The 15,993-nt window shown below is 36.0% G+C and overlaps 1 protein-coding gene across 1 annotated transcript in view; it reads right to left on the reverse strand.

The window, feature by feature from the left end:
* Positions 1-970: 970 nt before the first annotated feature.
* The window catches only part of LOC128723088 (sodium channel protein para), a 38,074-nt gene continuing 23,051 nt past the window's right edge, over positions 971-15,993 (reverse strand). Inside the window, exons 19-34 of the mRNA XM_053816796.1 lie at positions 14,985-15,262; positions 14,694-14,867; positions 13,015-13,177; positions 11,794-11,981; positions 11,513-11,720; positions 9,633-9,814; positions 9,134-9,275; positions 8,785-9,050; positions 8,506-8,679; positions 7,852-7,974; positions 3,365-3,487; positions 3,099-3,293; positions 2,781-3,026; positions 2,438-2,708; positions 2,058-2,362; positions 971-1,984 (exon numbers count right to left, since the gene is read on the reverse strand). Of these exons, the coding sequence (XP_053672771.1) occupies positions 971-1,984; positions 2,058-2,362; positions 2,438-2,708; positions 2,781-3,026; positions 3,099-3,293; positions 3,365-3,487; positions 7,852-7,974; positions 8,506-8,679; positions 8,785-9,050; positions 9,134-9,275; positions 9,633-9,814; positions 11,513-11,720; positions 11,794-11,981; positions 13,015-13,177; positions 14,694-14,867; positions 14,985-15,262 (4,052 nt within the window). The remainder of the gene's footprint in view (positions 1,985-2,057; positions 2,363-2,437; positions 2,709-2,780; positions 3,027-3,098; positions 3,294-3,364; positions 3,488-7,851; positions 7,975-8,505; positions 8,680-8,784; positions 9,051-9,133; positions 9,276-9,632; positions 9,815-11,512; positions 11,721-11,793; positions 11,982-13,014; positions 13,178-14,693; positions 14,868-14,984; positions 15,263-15,993) is intronic.

Raw genomic sequence — 15,993 nt, forward strand, 5'->3', positions numbered from 1 at the left:
TTAGAAAAAAAATGGGTCAGTTTTTAAATGTTGCAAAAAATTGATGGGAAATTGCCTATTTCCAGTTATTTAAATGGGGTTTGATGATTTTCAAACGATCTTGAGATATTCAAAAACACCTCTGTGTATTGCCAATACGATATACATTTTATTAGACTGCCATTTTATACTGCTCAATCAATAAAAAAAGTTCCAGCAACTTTAATTACATGTGATATCATTGGGACATGAGCCTTCGTTGCTTACGATGAATCTCCATTGTGCATAAAAGTGCTGTTGCAATCAATGTGTCACCAATGATTTCTTATCACATGTGTTTCATATTATTTTTCTAGCAATAGTAATCAAATTTGTCATTATACTCATCGTAAATCGCTTATGCGAAATCAATGTAGAGATCTAAGGAGAGCTCGATTTTATGTGCGATCTTTGATTAAGCAAGCCAATGAGTTACATCATTGATGGGGGTCATAAGTTGTCTATTGCAGAATGATCTTCATCTGTATCGGAGATCATGAAATATACCATTTGCAGCAAATCCACTTACTTTGGACACGCAGCTTCGTAGCCCCGAATCGTTGTTAAACCTTACCTATGTCTGGTACACTGTGATTCACATTATGATCACTGTCTACGTACGTCCATTGTCAAGCCGGTACGACTATTTGTGCTTGCGTCTTCAGCACCAGCAAAATAACCTCCATTATAGTTTTTTTTACGACAATCGTTGCAGTTGTGTTGGTATGCTGTTGATTGTGATGTTGGACACTTGTTTTCCGTTGATCTTTTGATAGTGTATGTACATGAACATATGCTAGCTTGCGTGTTTTTGAGAGATTTTTAGATGTTGTTGTTGTTGTTGTTGTTATTGCTGTTGTTGTATGTTAAACGTTTCGCTTTAGCCTCGTTTTATATATTACTTCTGCCGTGCTTCGGAATCTGAATCCGAGAGAGGGGGGCGAGGCCTGGCTCAGACATCCGCCGTTCGTGATGTTATGCTGGGAGATCGTGAGTGTATGACGACTCGGTGACCGTTCTTCGTCACAAATCCATCACTCTCCACAAGGACGGCCGTCTGACGGCCTTGGAGATCACCACAACCATCGGGCGATTCCTTAGGTGATAAGCTATGATCCACTATTCCTATGTTAGCCTGAGATCCTCCTAGAATTTCTCTACTTTTTCCACTACCCAGAGAGCTACCTCCTCCGCCTATGCTGCCGCCAGCATGTTGACTCGCATTGTCACCACTGCCGATTACATCTTCTCCGCTACCATCGTTATCATTGCCAGTGCCATCTCCGTTATCGTTATCACAGGCGTCTTCTAGATCATCTCCAGAACCATCGGTTCCACCTCCATGACGCTGTTTATAGCGTTTCCATGCGTGCTGTATCAGACGAGCACAGTATTCTTCTCGCTGCCTCCAAAGCGTAGACGATACCGGTTCGTAACCAACCTCGTCCGGACGCTGTTGAACTTCACCCAATTCGGCCGACTCTTCGATAGGGTTTCCTTTCCGGGCGAAAAAGTCTTTCGTTAACGCATCGAGTATATCCACACAGAACATCATATCTCCTCGGCAGATAGGAATGTCCATTGAGATAATCTTGTAACGGTTGGGTTTGTGAATTTGCAGGGGCGGCTCTAGTACGTCTAGGAAGTCTGACAATTGATCGTACCGAACGTATTGGGTACCGTCGGGATCGAATTGCTGCCAAATTTCGTAATACATATCGTAATCATCATCGGTTAAGCCTTCCTGTACATCTTCAGTAGCTTGAGAATAGTTTTCGAGGATAACAGCGATGTACATGTTGATTACGATCAGGAAGCTTATTACTAGATACGCCAATAGGTACGTGATACCGATCGTAGACGAGCCACAGTTACCCGGATATCCTTTGTCATTGTCTGGTGGTAGGCAGTCTTCTTCATTGATAATACCGTCAAGAACACCATCCCACCCTGCTGAAGTGGACATCTGAAATTGACATGATCGCAAAACGCGTTGGTAAACTATTGTTCGATTGTAAACATCACGAATAGTATCAAACCTGGAAAAGCAAAATCATGCTTTGACCGAATGTTTTGAAGTTGTACACATCGTCTAAGCCGCTTTTATCCTTAACGTGCATGAAGAATGACATTCCAAATATGGCAAAGATAAACATCACCAAAAATAATAGCAAGCAAATGTTGAAAAGTGCAGGCAGAGACATGGCTAACGCGAAGAGCAACGTTCGTATGCCCTTAGCACCTTTGACTAAACGCAATACTCGACCCACTTTCGCGACTCGCACAACTCGAAGGAGCGTCGGTGAAACAAAATATTTTTCAATCAAATCGCTTAGAACCAGACCTACATGATGAAAATAATATGTAAAATGGTACTCTTCTGTTTCATGTATATAGCAACAAATCAGCTAGAACTCACCTAGAATGGATAAAATTACCACAACAAAGTCGAATAGATTCCATGGTTCAATGAAGTAATGGTAACGGAGCGCAAAAATTTTCATGAGACATTCGCTGCTAAAGATACAAATGAATATCATATTCAAATAGTCAAGTACTGCGCTAAACGTCTCCGATTGTTTGTAATGATCGAGAGTCATGGTCAACATATTGAAACCGATAAACAACATAATGATCATATCGAACTTTTTGTTCGTCACGATTTCGAATACTATTGCTTGTGGTCTCCACTGGAATGGTAAATATAGATATGATAGTTTTTAATCACACGAAAATATGGGGGAGCAAATCTACACTCGTACCCTTGGCCGTGGAATCGCTTTAAGTGGTTTCTTTGATCCCATTTTCTTCATGGCGTTGTAGTATTTCTTCTGATCTTCCGTCATGAACATCTCCAACGATCCACCAGCTTTCTTTTTCTGCTCATTAAAGTTATCGATAATCACACCAATGAATAGGTTCAAAGTAAAGAATGATCCAAAAATGATGAAAAACACAAAGTATAAGTACATGTAAATGTTTGTTTCGCGTATAGGCTGCTTTCCGACCTGCAAGGACAATGATAAAAAAACACATCATTCAATCGAATGATAACAGGACTAATAATCAATCAATCATACATCGCGAGAATCTATAGCATCGTTCATGATTTGTATCCAGCCTTTGAAGGTAGCAACTTGAAATAAACACAGATATGCTTTTCCAACGTGATCGAAGTTCATTGGAGAATTTTCCCATGTGTAGTTTTCTGCCTTGCACGCATTAACGTCCGGAATAATCTCGTGAGGTAACGTTGTTTTATTTTTATCCACACACTAAAATGTATCAAAAAACGGGTGTACATAGGACGGAACATTTTTCTGCATTCTACAATTGCAAAGTCTACCTTGAAATATTTTCCAGCAAATAGCTGCACTCCCATGATTGCAAAAATTAGCCAGAAAATCAAACATACCAGCAGCACGTTGAAGATGGACGGTATAGCCTGCACCAATGCATTCACTACAACCTATGAGATGAAGGCGGTTGGTTTGTACCCCAATCGAATGGTTATTAATAAAAAAGGAAAAAGAACTGTTCATTGAAGTTCAACACACACACAGGTGGTTTATTTGACTGTAATGTATATGATTAAGGAAACCAGAAAACAATCAACAATGATCATTTGTTTAGCAAGGCTTAAATTTACATCATACAGATTGAAAGCTGAATTACGCATGCTAAGAAAACGATACTAATTATATGCAATAGAATTGTGAAATATTGTTGCAACTACATTATTTCTACATACAAATACACATAACTTGTTGAAAGCGTGAGTATTTTCATAAGCATTTGGCAAGCAGTGAGCTAAACATAGCAACTATAGCAATAAGGTGAGCTGAGTATACCAATATTCATGCGATACTCGGACATAAAAACAGCAATAAAAAAGTTTTGCCACGTAGGATGTTTTTCAGTTACTACATGAATAATAACGGCTACATCGCATATTTTAAGATGGTTTTACTAAAGAGAATGACGTATTATAGGTATATTCATGCATGTGTACAGCATAGCTGATCAAAGATAAATGTTGAAAAACAGTTAATACTGTTTTGCAATGCAATTGAACAATCGGACAATCGTAAGGCGTATGATTTTTGAGCAGTTATTGTTAACGTATACTTTTAAGTGGGAATACTCATGAATGTCCAGTGATTATTTATCATAAATGCAAAAAACAATAATTAAGAAAATGCTACGAATTGTATAGATAAAATATCTAACTACGGTGTGATATAAAACAATTCGCTAGGAATTGTACGAATAACAATTGTTTTAAGAAAAGTATATTCTACTTCATTGATTACAAAATAAATCAACAGCATGTAGTTATATACTAAGGAGCGTTGGAATAGTTGGGAGTTTTCTTAGTTTTAATTATAAAAAATGAAATTTAGGTGCAGATTGATGAGTAAAAAAACTGTTTGTCCTATTTGACGGTATGTATGTATGTTGATCGAAATGTAATTATTTTTATTACGTACCCTCATTCCCTGCATACGGGACATGGCACGTAGCGGTCTCAGTGCTCTAAGAGTTCGCATGGTTTTGAATGCTTGAATACCACCAGCTCCACAAAGTGAAGCAACGAAGTTTATTAAAGATACCTAGGAAGAGCATTGGTCGAATCCAGTAAATAATTAATGGACAAGTGGTTTCCATTTGCAATAATCAATATACACCCGTTCAATTTATGTTTTCTCCATATGGTTCAATGAGTCATGATAATAGTGTGTGTTGTTGAATATTTGCTGTCTAACTATTCATTTTTGGTTAATTATTAAAATTATGACGTAGCATAATCATAAAACTTTCGTACTCCGTTAACTTCGTTAACCTTCCAAGTTAACTTTCCAAGTATTTATTCTACATTTTTTTAAGGATTCTAGCTGATTTGCCCGTTATCATTAGTTTTGATGTATTTTTATGGAGTTACTATTTCGTTCATTCTTGAATCATGTATTTGAGATGCTCACAGGTTTGAGTAACATATCATATCAACGATGAGATTTTTTACAACATCCTCTATCCCCTAGTCGTTATTCAAGCACCATTTTTCTACGTATTTTTTTCAATCGTTCGATCATTCAAATCATACCTATTTCTTGTTATTTTTTGACACCTTTTCTAACCATATATAACGTAAACCTACTTTTTATACATCCTCCTGTCCCATCACCCATGCTCTTCAACAAAACGCCCTCTTATCCTGAATCCTTATTTATAACGGAAACCCCTTCGTATCAAATACCCCTTGATAACAGAAACCCCTTCGTATCAAATCATGGTTGAATGTATGACGTTGAACTTCAGCTTTTATTTATTCAACCCTTGCTCGATAACCCATTCTTATCTAACTAAAAAAATAAGTCTTTCTTGATAGTTCATAATTTTCTTTTTAATATTTATTCTGTCTTCTCTATTTTACACCTGTACTAATATTCACAACCCATTGCTGTTTTAGATTTAACGTTTTTAGTCTATTGAAATTCCACTTGTTCAATGCAGCTCTACGGAAAGAGAGAAGAAGTAATTCTACTGAATTTTATAGAGTTCCAGTTTCTCATTCGAAGAGTAAAAAAGTGGAGCAAAATCAATCACCAGTTAGCGTGTTTTGAGTTTTTTTTCTAAAATAGCCTCTTCATATTTAGCGTGTTGAATTCACTCGATAAAAAGAAGCATTGGTATTTTTTTGTACTTTACGACATTTTTGCTATATTCATAAAAATGTGACCCTCTCTATGACTCCCTGCTTGAATGGCATTTTTATACCTCTGCAATTGTTTTCAAAATCCTGAAAATTATGTGAGGTTCCCTGTGCTCCTCTCAGAACTGAGCCGAATGGCAGGTTTCCTCTGCTTCAAGTTAAAACTTTTCTGCTCTTTGTATAAACTAAGTACTTTATTAGAACCGTACGTGTCAAATATTTTCTAAATCGGGGATCAATTCTTTCAAACAATTATTTTCTCTAGTAAGGAGAGTTGTTTAAGCGATCCGCATAAATATATAAATTTAAAATTATTGTTTTAAATAGCTAAGCAATACGACTGTTGTAAAAGCTTCATCATTTGACAAGAACAGTCGTGCTTATTATGCATTAAAATTATTATTGAAGTAGGGATCCTACTTTGTTTCATGATGGGGTTCGAGGTCATTATAGCTGCTTAAGGCCCATAAGCATTTAATGTAGGCTTGTTATTTCAAATAGGAGGATGAGGATTAATATGATTCAAATATGACAGCCAGACACGTTTGTTCCCCTAAGACTCATAAACCATTAGATTAAATAAATAATACTAGCACTAAAAACATCTAAACACACTGAAGCTCCTGTTCGCAGTTTTTAATTCCACAGCTTTAACGGTTACAGGCGAGCGGGTTTTGTTTCTTGAAGCATAATAAAGTAATAATTTATAAGTAAGTTACAAATAAATACAGAAATTTCTTTCTCAATGCGAATCAGAATGTTGTTAGAGTCATATTGTTTGGTATCAATCAATATGAGCACTCAATAAATTTCAATACTCATAGGTTTACAAATTTGATGAATCATGTTAGGATGTCAGCTTCAAAACAATTGAAACATATATAGTAATTTAGGGATTAAAACAGGGTAATTTATCAGATGGAGGTTCAGGTTCAAATCTCGAACGAGATTCCCTCGTACGTAGGACTGACTATCCAGCTACATGAAAATTTCAAGTCATAGAATGCCATAGCAAAGTAGGCCTTGACCGTACACCGTTTGCTGGTACAAATATACCATACTTGTAATGAAATTCATGGTAGGGAACGATCGTCTCTTAATAAATGTAGAATGATATGATTCATTCACTCGTTCATATGTAAATAAAATATGTTTGCGTACACTGCATTTACAATATACATTTATATGATATGTAATATGTATTAAAAATACCAATACATTGAATAGCCGCATTGAAAAAGTCGTGATTCACAAGTTCACAAAAGGAAGGCTTTTAGACGATTTCCAAGACATTTAAAACAGTATTATTTATTGCTCATCCCAAAATTGGTACCGCGAAAAAGACAGATATAGTGGGTATATAAAAATCAGTTCATTTTGGACAAAAGCTTTTATACATACGCAGATTAAACACGGAAAAAAAATTTCAAACTCTCCAATAATATTATTGACAAATTTTTAACAAATAATGAAAATCAATCACGATCCATATATGTTATTAGTTAACTATACAGCATAATGTAAATTGTACACCAGTCAAATAATGCTTTCTCTCATGACAGTAAGACGGTATTGAACCTACATTCAACGTACATTTTGGTAAACGACAATCGTTTATCATGTCAAAAATATTGTTTGTAAAGTTACGAAAGTTTTCACATGGCCGTTACATTGCAATCAAATAATGGAAAGTAAAGTTTGTTTATGATTTTTATTGCGCTTTTAAAAATATATTTCTGCAACTAAATGGATTTTATTAAAGTGAATAGTCTTGTTACTAAAACAACAAATATCATATATTACAATCGGAGAGTTTGTCTCAGTATTAAAATTCAGTCCAAAGCCAGCAACACGAACAAATTAGAAAGATAATAGATTATTATTCCTTGGACGATCATTTTGAAGACATTCAGTACACGTCTATACAAACATATAGAAGACTACACGGAAGAAATAGAAAGTAATTGTGTCTTCAGGAAGAAAGGAAGTTGAAGGAAGAGCAAGAGAGCTTCCACAAACAATGTCACTGCACAAAGTGATACACCATTCAAAGCTTAGAGGTAGCTTGCCTCCCAGCAATGAAATCAAAACGCAAGTGAACCAAGTATCTTGGTACTTACTCTCATACCCTCCCAGCGTGATACGGCACGAAGCGGGCGCAAGGCGCGCAGGGTACGCATTGAACGGAATGCTGGTATATCTGCCGCTCCGACCCAGATAGCGGCAAGGTTTATCAGCGATAGCTAAAGAAAAATTCACCGAACGTAGGAGAAAAACTAATGAAACACAATTAAATGGAACATAATAGTCAAAACAAAACTTATATGAACAAGTTTCAATAATACCTTGCGAGTATATTTAGTTAGAATTGAGGCTTGCGTGAATATGCTTAATTTTCACGCAGCAAATCACACATGGTGGTGTCTTTTGCTTCTATCTTTTTATTTTTTTTTCAAGCACAAATATTTTAACCAATTTATTGTTTTGTGAACAGTAATGGTTGTGTATGAAAATATGTAGTGGGAACTTTTATATGTGTAGCCTTGTTGTTACGCAACACATATTATATGGAGATAACTGACTTTTGAAAAACGGGTTAACTATATTTGAAAGAGTATATATAGAGAGAAAGAGAGAAAAGGAAAAAGAGAGTGAGAGAGGGAAGGGGGGAGACAGAGGGGGTGGATTGAAATTCAGAAGAGAATAAGAAGGAAAATATATAGGAAATATAGGAAAAATATATAGGAAAGAGATGAAAAAACGGCAACACTTACCATTACAATTATAAAATCAAGCCAGCACCAAGCGTTCGTAAAGTATACCTTAAAACCTAGAGCTAACCATTTGATTAACATCTCTAAAAAAAATATCACCGTGAAAATCCTATCCATATAATAAAGGATATCTTGCAGAATTGGTCGCTGTGGAAGATGCACATCTTCAAGAGCCTGTGACGATAGGAGATACAAGAAAAAAAAGGTTCAATTGTATGGCAATAATTCCCGAACATGTAGATAGTGTATTCTTAACGCGAGATGCGTTTCAACACCTACCAAAGCTAAGCTACTAAGCAAAATCATAGTAATAACAGCAGTCTCAAAGTACTTGTTCTCAATCAGCTGAAACGTTTTGAGACGCAAGTTGGCCCAGCCTTGCCAAAACGGTGCATCATCATCACCAGCAAGAACCGGAAATTTTTTATAGCAATTATCCGGGCAACAGTCAGCTGGCGAATCTTCGATAACTTCATCTTCCTCTGCGTGAATGATAAGCTCTCCATCCAGCGGGCCCTCTTCGCCTTCTCCTTCATCATCGAGCTCTGAAGTTGTAGGCAGATGCATGAGCGTTATGTTAACACGCAGTTAAGTTTGTGACAACCTGCAAATTGTGTGTGCTACTTACCTTCATCAATTCCTAGATCTTCTTTGCTGGCATCACGTTTTTCTTCACCTTCCATCGTTTCGGCGCTACCTTTGTGGCTTTCATCTTTGAATGGGCGATTTTTGTGACTGCCATAAGATTTGATACTGGCAGTATCATCGTCCTGCAAGGACACGCCTCTATGATTCAGTTCATGTTCTAATTTATTATCATGATGATTACTAATAGAATTGCCTATCACCTAATTACCAAGACATAATACACACATATTGATATTAATGTTCAGTTTTACAGTTGCGTAGTTTTTGTAGCATGATGCAGAATGAGTGTGTGTAATGTATGTCAAAACCATGGTGTGTATGTTTAACCATATGTTTAACCAAAAACAGGCTACGACCGCAAAAACGTTATTGCTCAATACAATGGTTTTTATTACAAACACACTTATCCAACGCACGGTATAAAAATGAACGGATGCAAGAATGCCGGCAAATAAAGTAATATAACCATTCAGACATACCTTCGAGCTGTTCAAGATTTGCTTATTTTTCTTTCCTTTGTTCTTCAGATCGCCATGAATCGTAAACTCCATACCATCACCGATGGCTACCTCCAGTTGGTTGTGCTCTTTGATTCCCTTTTTCAAAAGTCCATCAGCCAGTATGTCGTCTGGGGTAAGTTCTAGCTCGTTTTCTCCGTGTTCTGCAGATATACATGGACATACCCCTTTGCCTATGTTTTTTTGTTTTTTTGTTTTTTTTTTTTGTTTTTGTTTGTGTGTCATGATGCATTTGATTGGATTTAAAATTAGTTTGAAAAATTCTCGCGGATATCCACATTATGATGAGTGATATCAAATGATGGGTATTCGATTAGGTAATCATAGATTAAGCATCGTATCACAGCAATCGAATCCAGTATGTCAGAAAAGAGAAGCGCATCAGAAGTTTCACAAAGGTAAATTTTAATGTTATGCCATCCATTGCACGTAAATTGCCCATATTTCCAAGTGAGGAAAACATTGAAAACAGATATGAATGAAGCCATTGAGTTGAAAAGAAAAAACCGAGATAGTCTCATTAAAAATCGTTTGTAAACAGGGTCATTGATACAACACACACATATTTCATCAACATACAAAATAATGCTTTTAACATAAACAGAGTTCAACGTCTACTAACATTGTACAGGATTCACAAACAGGAGTTAATAAAATGCGGAGAACGACACATCAGAAAGTAACACAATATGTACATGTAATAGTATTGGCTACAGAGAACAGTAATATCACTGGCAGGCATAGTTCTCCTAACTGTCTGCTCGCAAATACTAGCAATATTTGTATATCTTACCAATGTACACCAATGTTTTCGTACAAATTTTAATTCCTCTTAGAATATCTGGTTATTGCAGTAACAAAATCACAAATCGATGTACAATGATCTCAATATTATCTTGATACAACAACCAACTCAATGTGAATGTCTCTAGAGTATGCAACTATAAAAGTTCCTTCTCAAACGTTAAATAAGTTTAGCTCATTGTTAATTTTTATGCCTTTTGTGGAACATATAATGACATTTTTTCATATCTGCTTCTGTAATAGTTTTGTTGCGAATATGTCAATATTCATAAAAATAATACCATAAATTAAATGCAATTAGTTTTATGAATATGTTTGTTTGATGCAAATAAAAATTCTATTGATAGTGTTTTCTTCAATAAATAGTAAAATGTATACCACGGCTCACGGTTCGGCCATTGTGGAATGTACAAAACTAGATGTTTTAGCTGCTTCTTTTCGATACATCGCTGAATTCAAAAACGACCAACAAAACATGGATATTATTTTATCCTAAATGTGCTTTATAAAAACAACAACCGTACGAATTATTTGATAACGCTCATGTAATCTGATCACAATATTCATAACACACAAACATATAAACATTGAATTACCACAGGTTTACGAAACTAGCAAACAATACCGTAAAGCTAAACAATTAGTTTGGGTAGAAGGGTAGCATCCACTTTTACTGCCGATACATGATATGGAAATGGCTTAACATTGTAGGATTGAATACTAGGCATGTGATAAGGAAAGGATTTCAATGGAGAGCAGAATCTATTTTGAAGGTAAAATTTGGGGCTATGATAACACATATGGCGCAACGGGTGTACTTTTATATTCTTATTGTTTGAATAAAGAATAAGCACAACATTGAGCTTTCTTAATGTTTTTTTTTCTAATCTAATTCAATAATGGTGGCTACCAGGCAACGTAGCTATATCACAGAGAAACTACTGGTCAAGAGATAACTAGTCATAATGGTAGCCGTAACATTGCAAGTGGATAGTAACCTTCTTTCCATATCCAACTGAGATGGTTGGGCTGCTCACCTGTTGGCTGTACGGAAGCAATTTGGCTTGTTAGTTTATTTTTCACAAACTTCAAAGCATTTGCAATATTCATTTTGATCCAGTTAGAGAAGCGAGAAATGCGATTAAATGCTTCGGCTATCTTGTTGGTCTCGTTGTCTGCTGTTGGTGCTGATAGCGACGATGAACCAAAGTTGGACAAAAGCAAGGCTAAGAAAAGATTAAGTACCTGCAATAAATGATGCACATTTATGTTTATTACCATATTACTATTAAACAATTATGAATCATGAGATACTTACAACTAAATTTCCTATCACTACCGTTGCTAAGAAGAACGGAATACATGATACGTCGCCAACTAGCATGCAGTCCCACATAGATTCAATCCATTCACCACATAGCACTCGGAACACAATCATGAAGGAATGCATAAAGTCTGTGAAATTCCATCTTGGCAAATCATGGTCCGGGAAACGGTCAACATTATCTAAAAATATTCATATTGGAGAAAGACAGAAAACGTATAAAATTTAACAGCAAAAAAGGCTTTCAATTACAGCTAATCAAATGAGGAGTTAAAATGATGTTAATCAGCTTATAAGATATGCTTTACGGCAAAGCAGGCAGATACTGGCTACCGGGACTTTTGTATCCCGTTTCTATAGTCATTTTCTAGAAGCTTGTTTTCTAAGCAGTTTGAGTTATATATATATATATTTATTATATTTTCGTAGCAGAACAGAGCGGCATATCAAATGCAAGAAAGTGATACCTGTTTTCGCATGGATTACTTTATTTCAAGTAGTGTTACTTTTACTGTAAGACGATAGAAAATTTGAGAGAGCGAAATAGAATGAGAGCCACTAAACGAGTTTTAATCATGTAAAACTTTTAACCAATTACATTTTATCGTTTTTAAAACAAAGTTTTAAAGCAAAAATTTTGAAATACTTGTATAGAAATGTACTTATTCTATTGTAGTAATCGCCATTATAGAGCAGTCATCAATTTTCTTACATATGGTGCTATCAAACTGCCAGATATATTCTGAAAGCTATGCTGCGAACATTAAGCAGTATTTGTTCGAAAGCTATGCTTGTTTGCTTAATGCATTGCATGTATACTCTACCTTCGTTGGTACACTCTATGTTATATGTTATTTACTCAATATAAAAAAAAAATGTATAATGAACGCTCACAGATTCTTACTCTAATGTCACAAAAGTAGTGCCCTAAAACAAATGATGTAATTAACCTAACATTATCATATCTATCTTTTGAGGTGTTATGTACATGTTTCAACTATACATGCTCTTCTACAGTCAAGCAGCGAAAGTTATGCTTTATCAATTGCTGCAACTACTGGGTTTCTGTAAGATGTACATTTGCGATGATACATTCTATGGGGCACATGAGATGGACCATGTTTTAACGTTACTGAAGTACAGTAGCTTTTCATTTCTCTTACTGCTGATATGTTATTTGTCGACATTTTCGTGAGTTGTGTGCCGAATACTTACCGACATAGTTCTTTCCGAACAGCTGCATTCCCATCACGGCAAAGATGAAGATGATAATGCAGAGCACGAACGTCAGATTACCTAACGCACCCATCGTTCTGCCCATGATGGAAATGAGTAAATTCAGCGTTGGCCATGATTTTGCGAGCTTAAAGACTCGAAGCTATTTTTGGTATGATTGTTTTACGTGAATCAAGTAAAAATTGGACGATTTGCGTTTGCGAATTGCGAATTGCGATTTGCATTATTAAATTTGCAATGTCCCGACAATCCAGCATCCATGTTTTTAGAGATGCATTGCAGTTGATGTTGTGTTGTCGTGTGTTTTCATGGTCAGTGAAAGGTGTGTAAATTACGTACGAATTATGTGAAAGATAAAGAGATGTAGGGAAAGAAAAAAGAGAGAAAAAGAGAAATAGTAGAGATAACGGACAAACAAACAAGCAAGTATTTCTCGTGGAATAATTGGTGATTTGAAAATTTTTTGTTGCTTTTATCTATATATCCATCTGTAATGATTCGACATATCCATGATTTATGACAGCGTTCCTGACACTAGAGATACAGTTGACTTATTATGCAATAATTGTAACAATCAAGTCTTTTGTTACAGTTGGGCAGTAATATTTCCAGCAATCCATTTCACTATTTAAGGTCAAATGCAGCTAACACTAATCAAGCCATCCAGCATGATCTATTAAATTACTCTACATTAGGATAGACAGTCTTTCATTCTTGTTACAGCTAATGCGATGTTACAAAAGCTGAAAGGGTGTATAAATTGGATCGATTAAAAATACGCATCAAACTTTTCCCAGCGCTTCACGCATTACGGGTTAAACGTTGTTGGACCGTAGAGAAACGGCTATTACAGCTTACACAATAACCGTTAAACAACCGAGTCTATGTTTCAATAGAAGAGCCACCAGTATTTTTTTCTAGTGGGTAAAATCAATCATTATCATGTATTAAAAAAATTGCGTCCTGATGCACAAGAAGATGTGATTTACGTACGGAGTATAAGGTTTGATAAGGATAACATTACGGAGCAACGCAGAGGTTAAAATACCGTTAAATACAGTGTTAAGCTACAGTGCTGTTAATTATGTTGTAGCTAGGATAGAGCAGCAATAGGAATAGAAACGATTATGTTTTAAAGTTGTTAGATATAAAAAGGATAGTAGTAGCTGTAAAGGCGAATTAAGTAACGAGCGAAAGTATAGCAATTAGCAGAGGGAGAGAAATATAGATAGATCATTGGATCCACATGTCCAAATTTGCAAGCACTATTCGGCATTAGTCACACTACCTGTGTAATTTTTGCCAAAAAGTTGCATCCCCATCACAGCAAAGATGAAAATGATGATACACAAGACGAAGGTTAAATTGCCAAGTGCACCAACAGTGCGACCCATGATGGAGATCAGAAGATTTAACGTTGGCCAGGACTTTGCCAGTTTGAACACTCTCAGCTGTAATAGTAATCATATCAACAGTTCAGAATCGCTAAAGGAATAAGTACACCAGTTTTGTTATGTACTCGATTGAAATGATTATCTGATAATACTTAAAACGTATTCCGCACCACTACGTTTAGCAAGGAACAACAAACATTTTCCCGTTGCCTCAATTCGCGCACTCCATGGGGTTCGGCTAAAGAATCGCCTCGTCATACTTACCAAACGGAATGAGCGTAATACTGACAGTCCTTGAACACCTTCAAGTCCCAACTCCAGAAGAGACAATGCAACGATGATGAAGTCGAAGATGTTCCAGCCCTCCTGAAAGTAGTACTTAGGGCTCATTGCGATAAGCTTCATCGTCGCTTCAATGGCAAATGTAGCAGTAAAGAACTGAAAGCGGAAACACATTTTTTAACCTCTGCAGTAGTTCCTCCCATAAATATCCCGAACCCGTATTCTAAAATAGAAAGCATAATTAACCGGCCCATCAGCGCAGTTGAAACTTACATAGTTGCCGCTTTTCAGCGCTTTTTCCATGTCTGGATCCATATCGTGATGATCTAACGCCATGAATAGTGTGTTTACCACGATGCATAGCGTAATGAAAAGCTCCACGAATGGGTCGAACACAATGAATGCTACACCTTCCTGAAATTTTAGCCAAACCCAACAACAGTCCCAGACGCAGAAAATGTCGATCATCTTCATCAGGAACTCGAGGGCCTTATCCTTGAAGGTTGGACCATCCTCGTCGTCGTCCTCTGTGGGGAAGTAATAAACAGAGACTGAACATCGTAGGCGAGCATTAGTGCGACGGGTTTTGACTCACTTCCATTTGTGTTGTATTTTTCTTTTTTGTCTTTAATTCAATTCAATTCAATTCTATGGCAGTCCTGTTACAGGATGTCAAAATTCTTGAATTGATATAACAAATATATGCAAGTATGACGATCTCTTAGCCGATTGAATGTGCCTAGATGCTACAAACTGCTAACTAATTTAATACTATTCCCTGCGCACATCCACCATTATGATAGTGGGCAAAAGTATATCATGCGTTTTTGTTGAACTATCATTCTAAAACGCTTGTGTGAAATACCTATGCTAAGCCTTTTTTTAATTTAAGCAAAACATTGCCCAAACCATTTCAACATTCATACAGATTATGTGCTGTTAATACTTTTATATTCAGTTAGGAGATTTATATAAAAAAATATGCTTTTTTAAATGACGTAATGCACTTTTGTCGATATTTTTATTTCTATATTTCAAATGTGATTCAAAAAATTTAAAGCCTGTACATAATGCAAGCGCAGGCAGTAAAACGACAGTAAAATGAAATCTTTTGTTCTACCGATTTGTTATCTCTCTTGCATATTGCGGAATGTGTTCTATAGCATAATATAATAGATTTATACCAATTATACCTTGTTTAAAATATGCTCGTAAGTGGTTTTGAATACAGGACCATAATGTGATATGATTGATAAGTTTTCGATGTTTTGTGTCAAAATTC

This window comes from Anopheles nili, chromosome 3 (genome assembly GCF_943737925.1).
Source record: "Anopheles nili chromosome 3, idAnoNiliSN_F5_01, whole genome shotgun sequence".
NCBI lineage: Eukaryota > Metazoa > Arthropoda > Insecta > Diptera > Culicidae > Anopheles > Anopheles nili.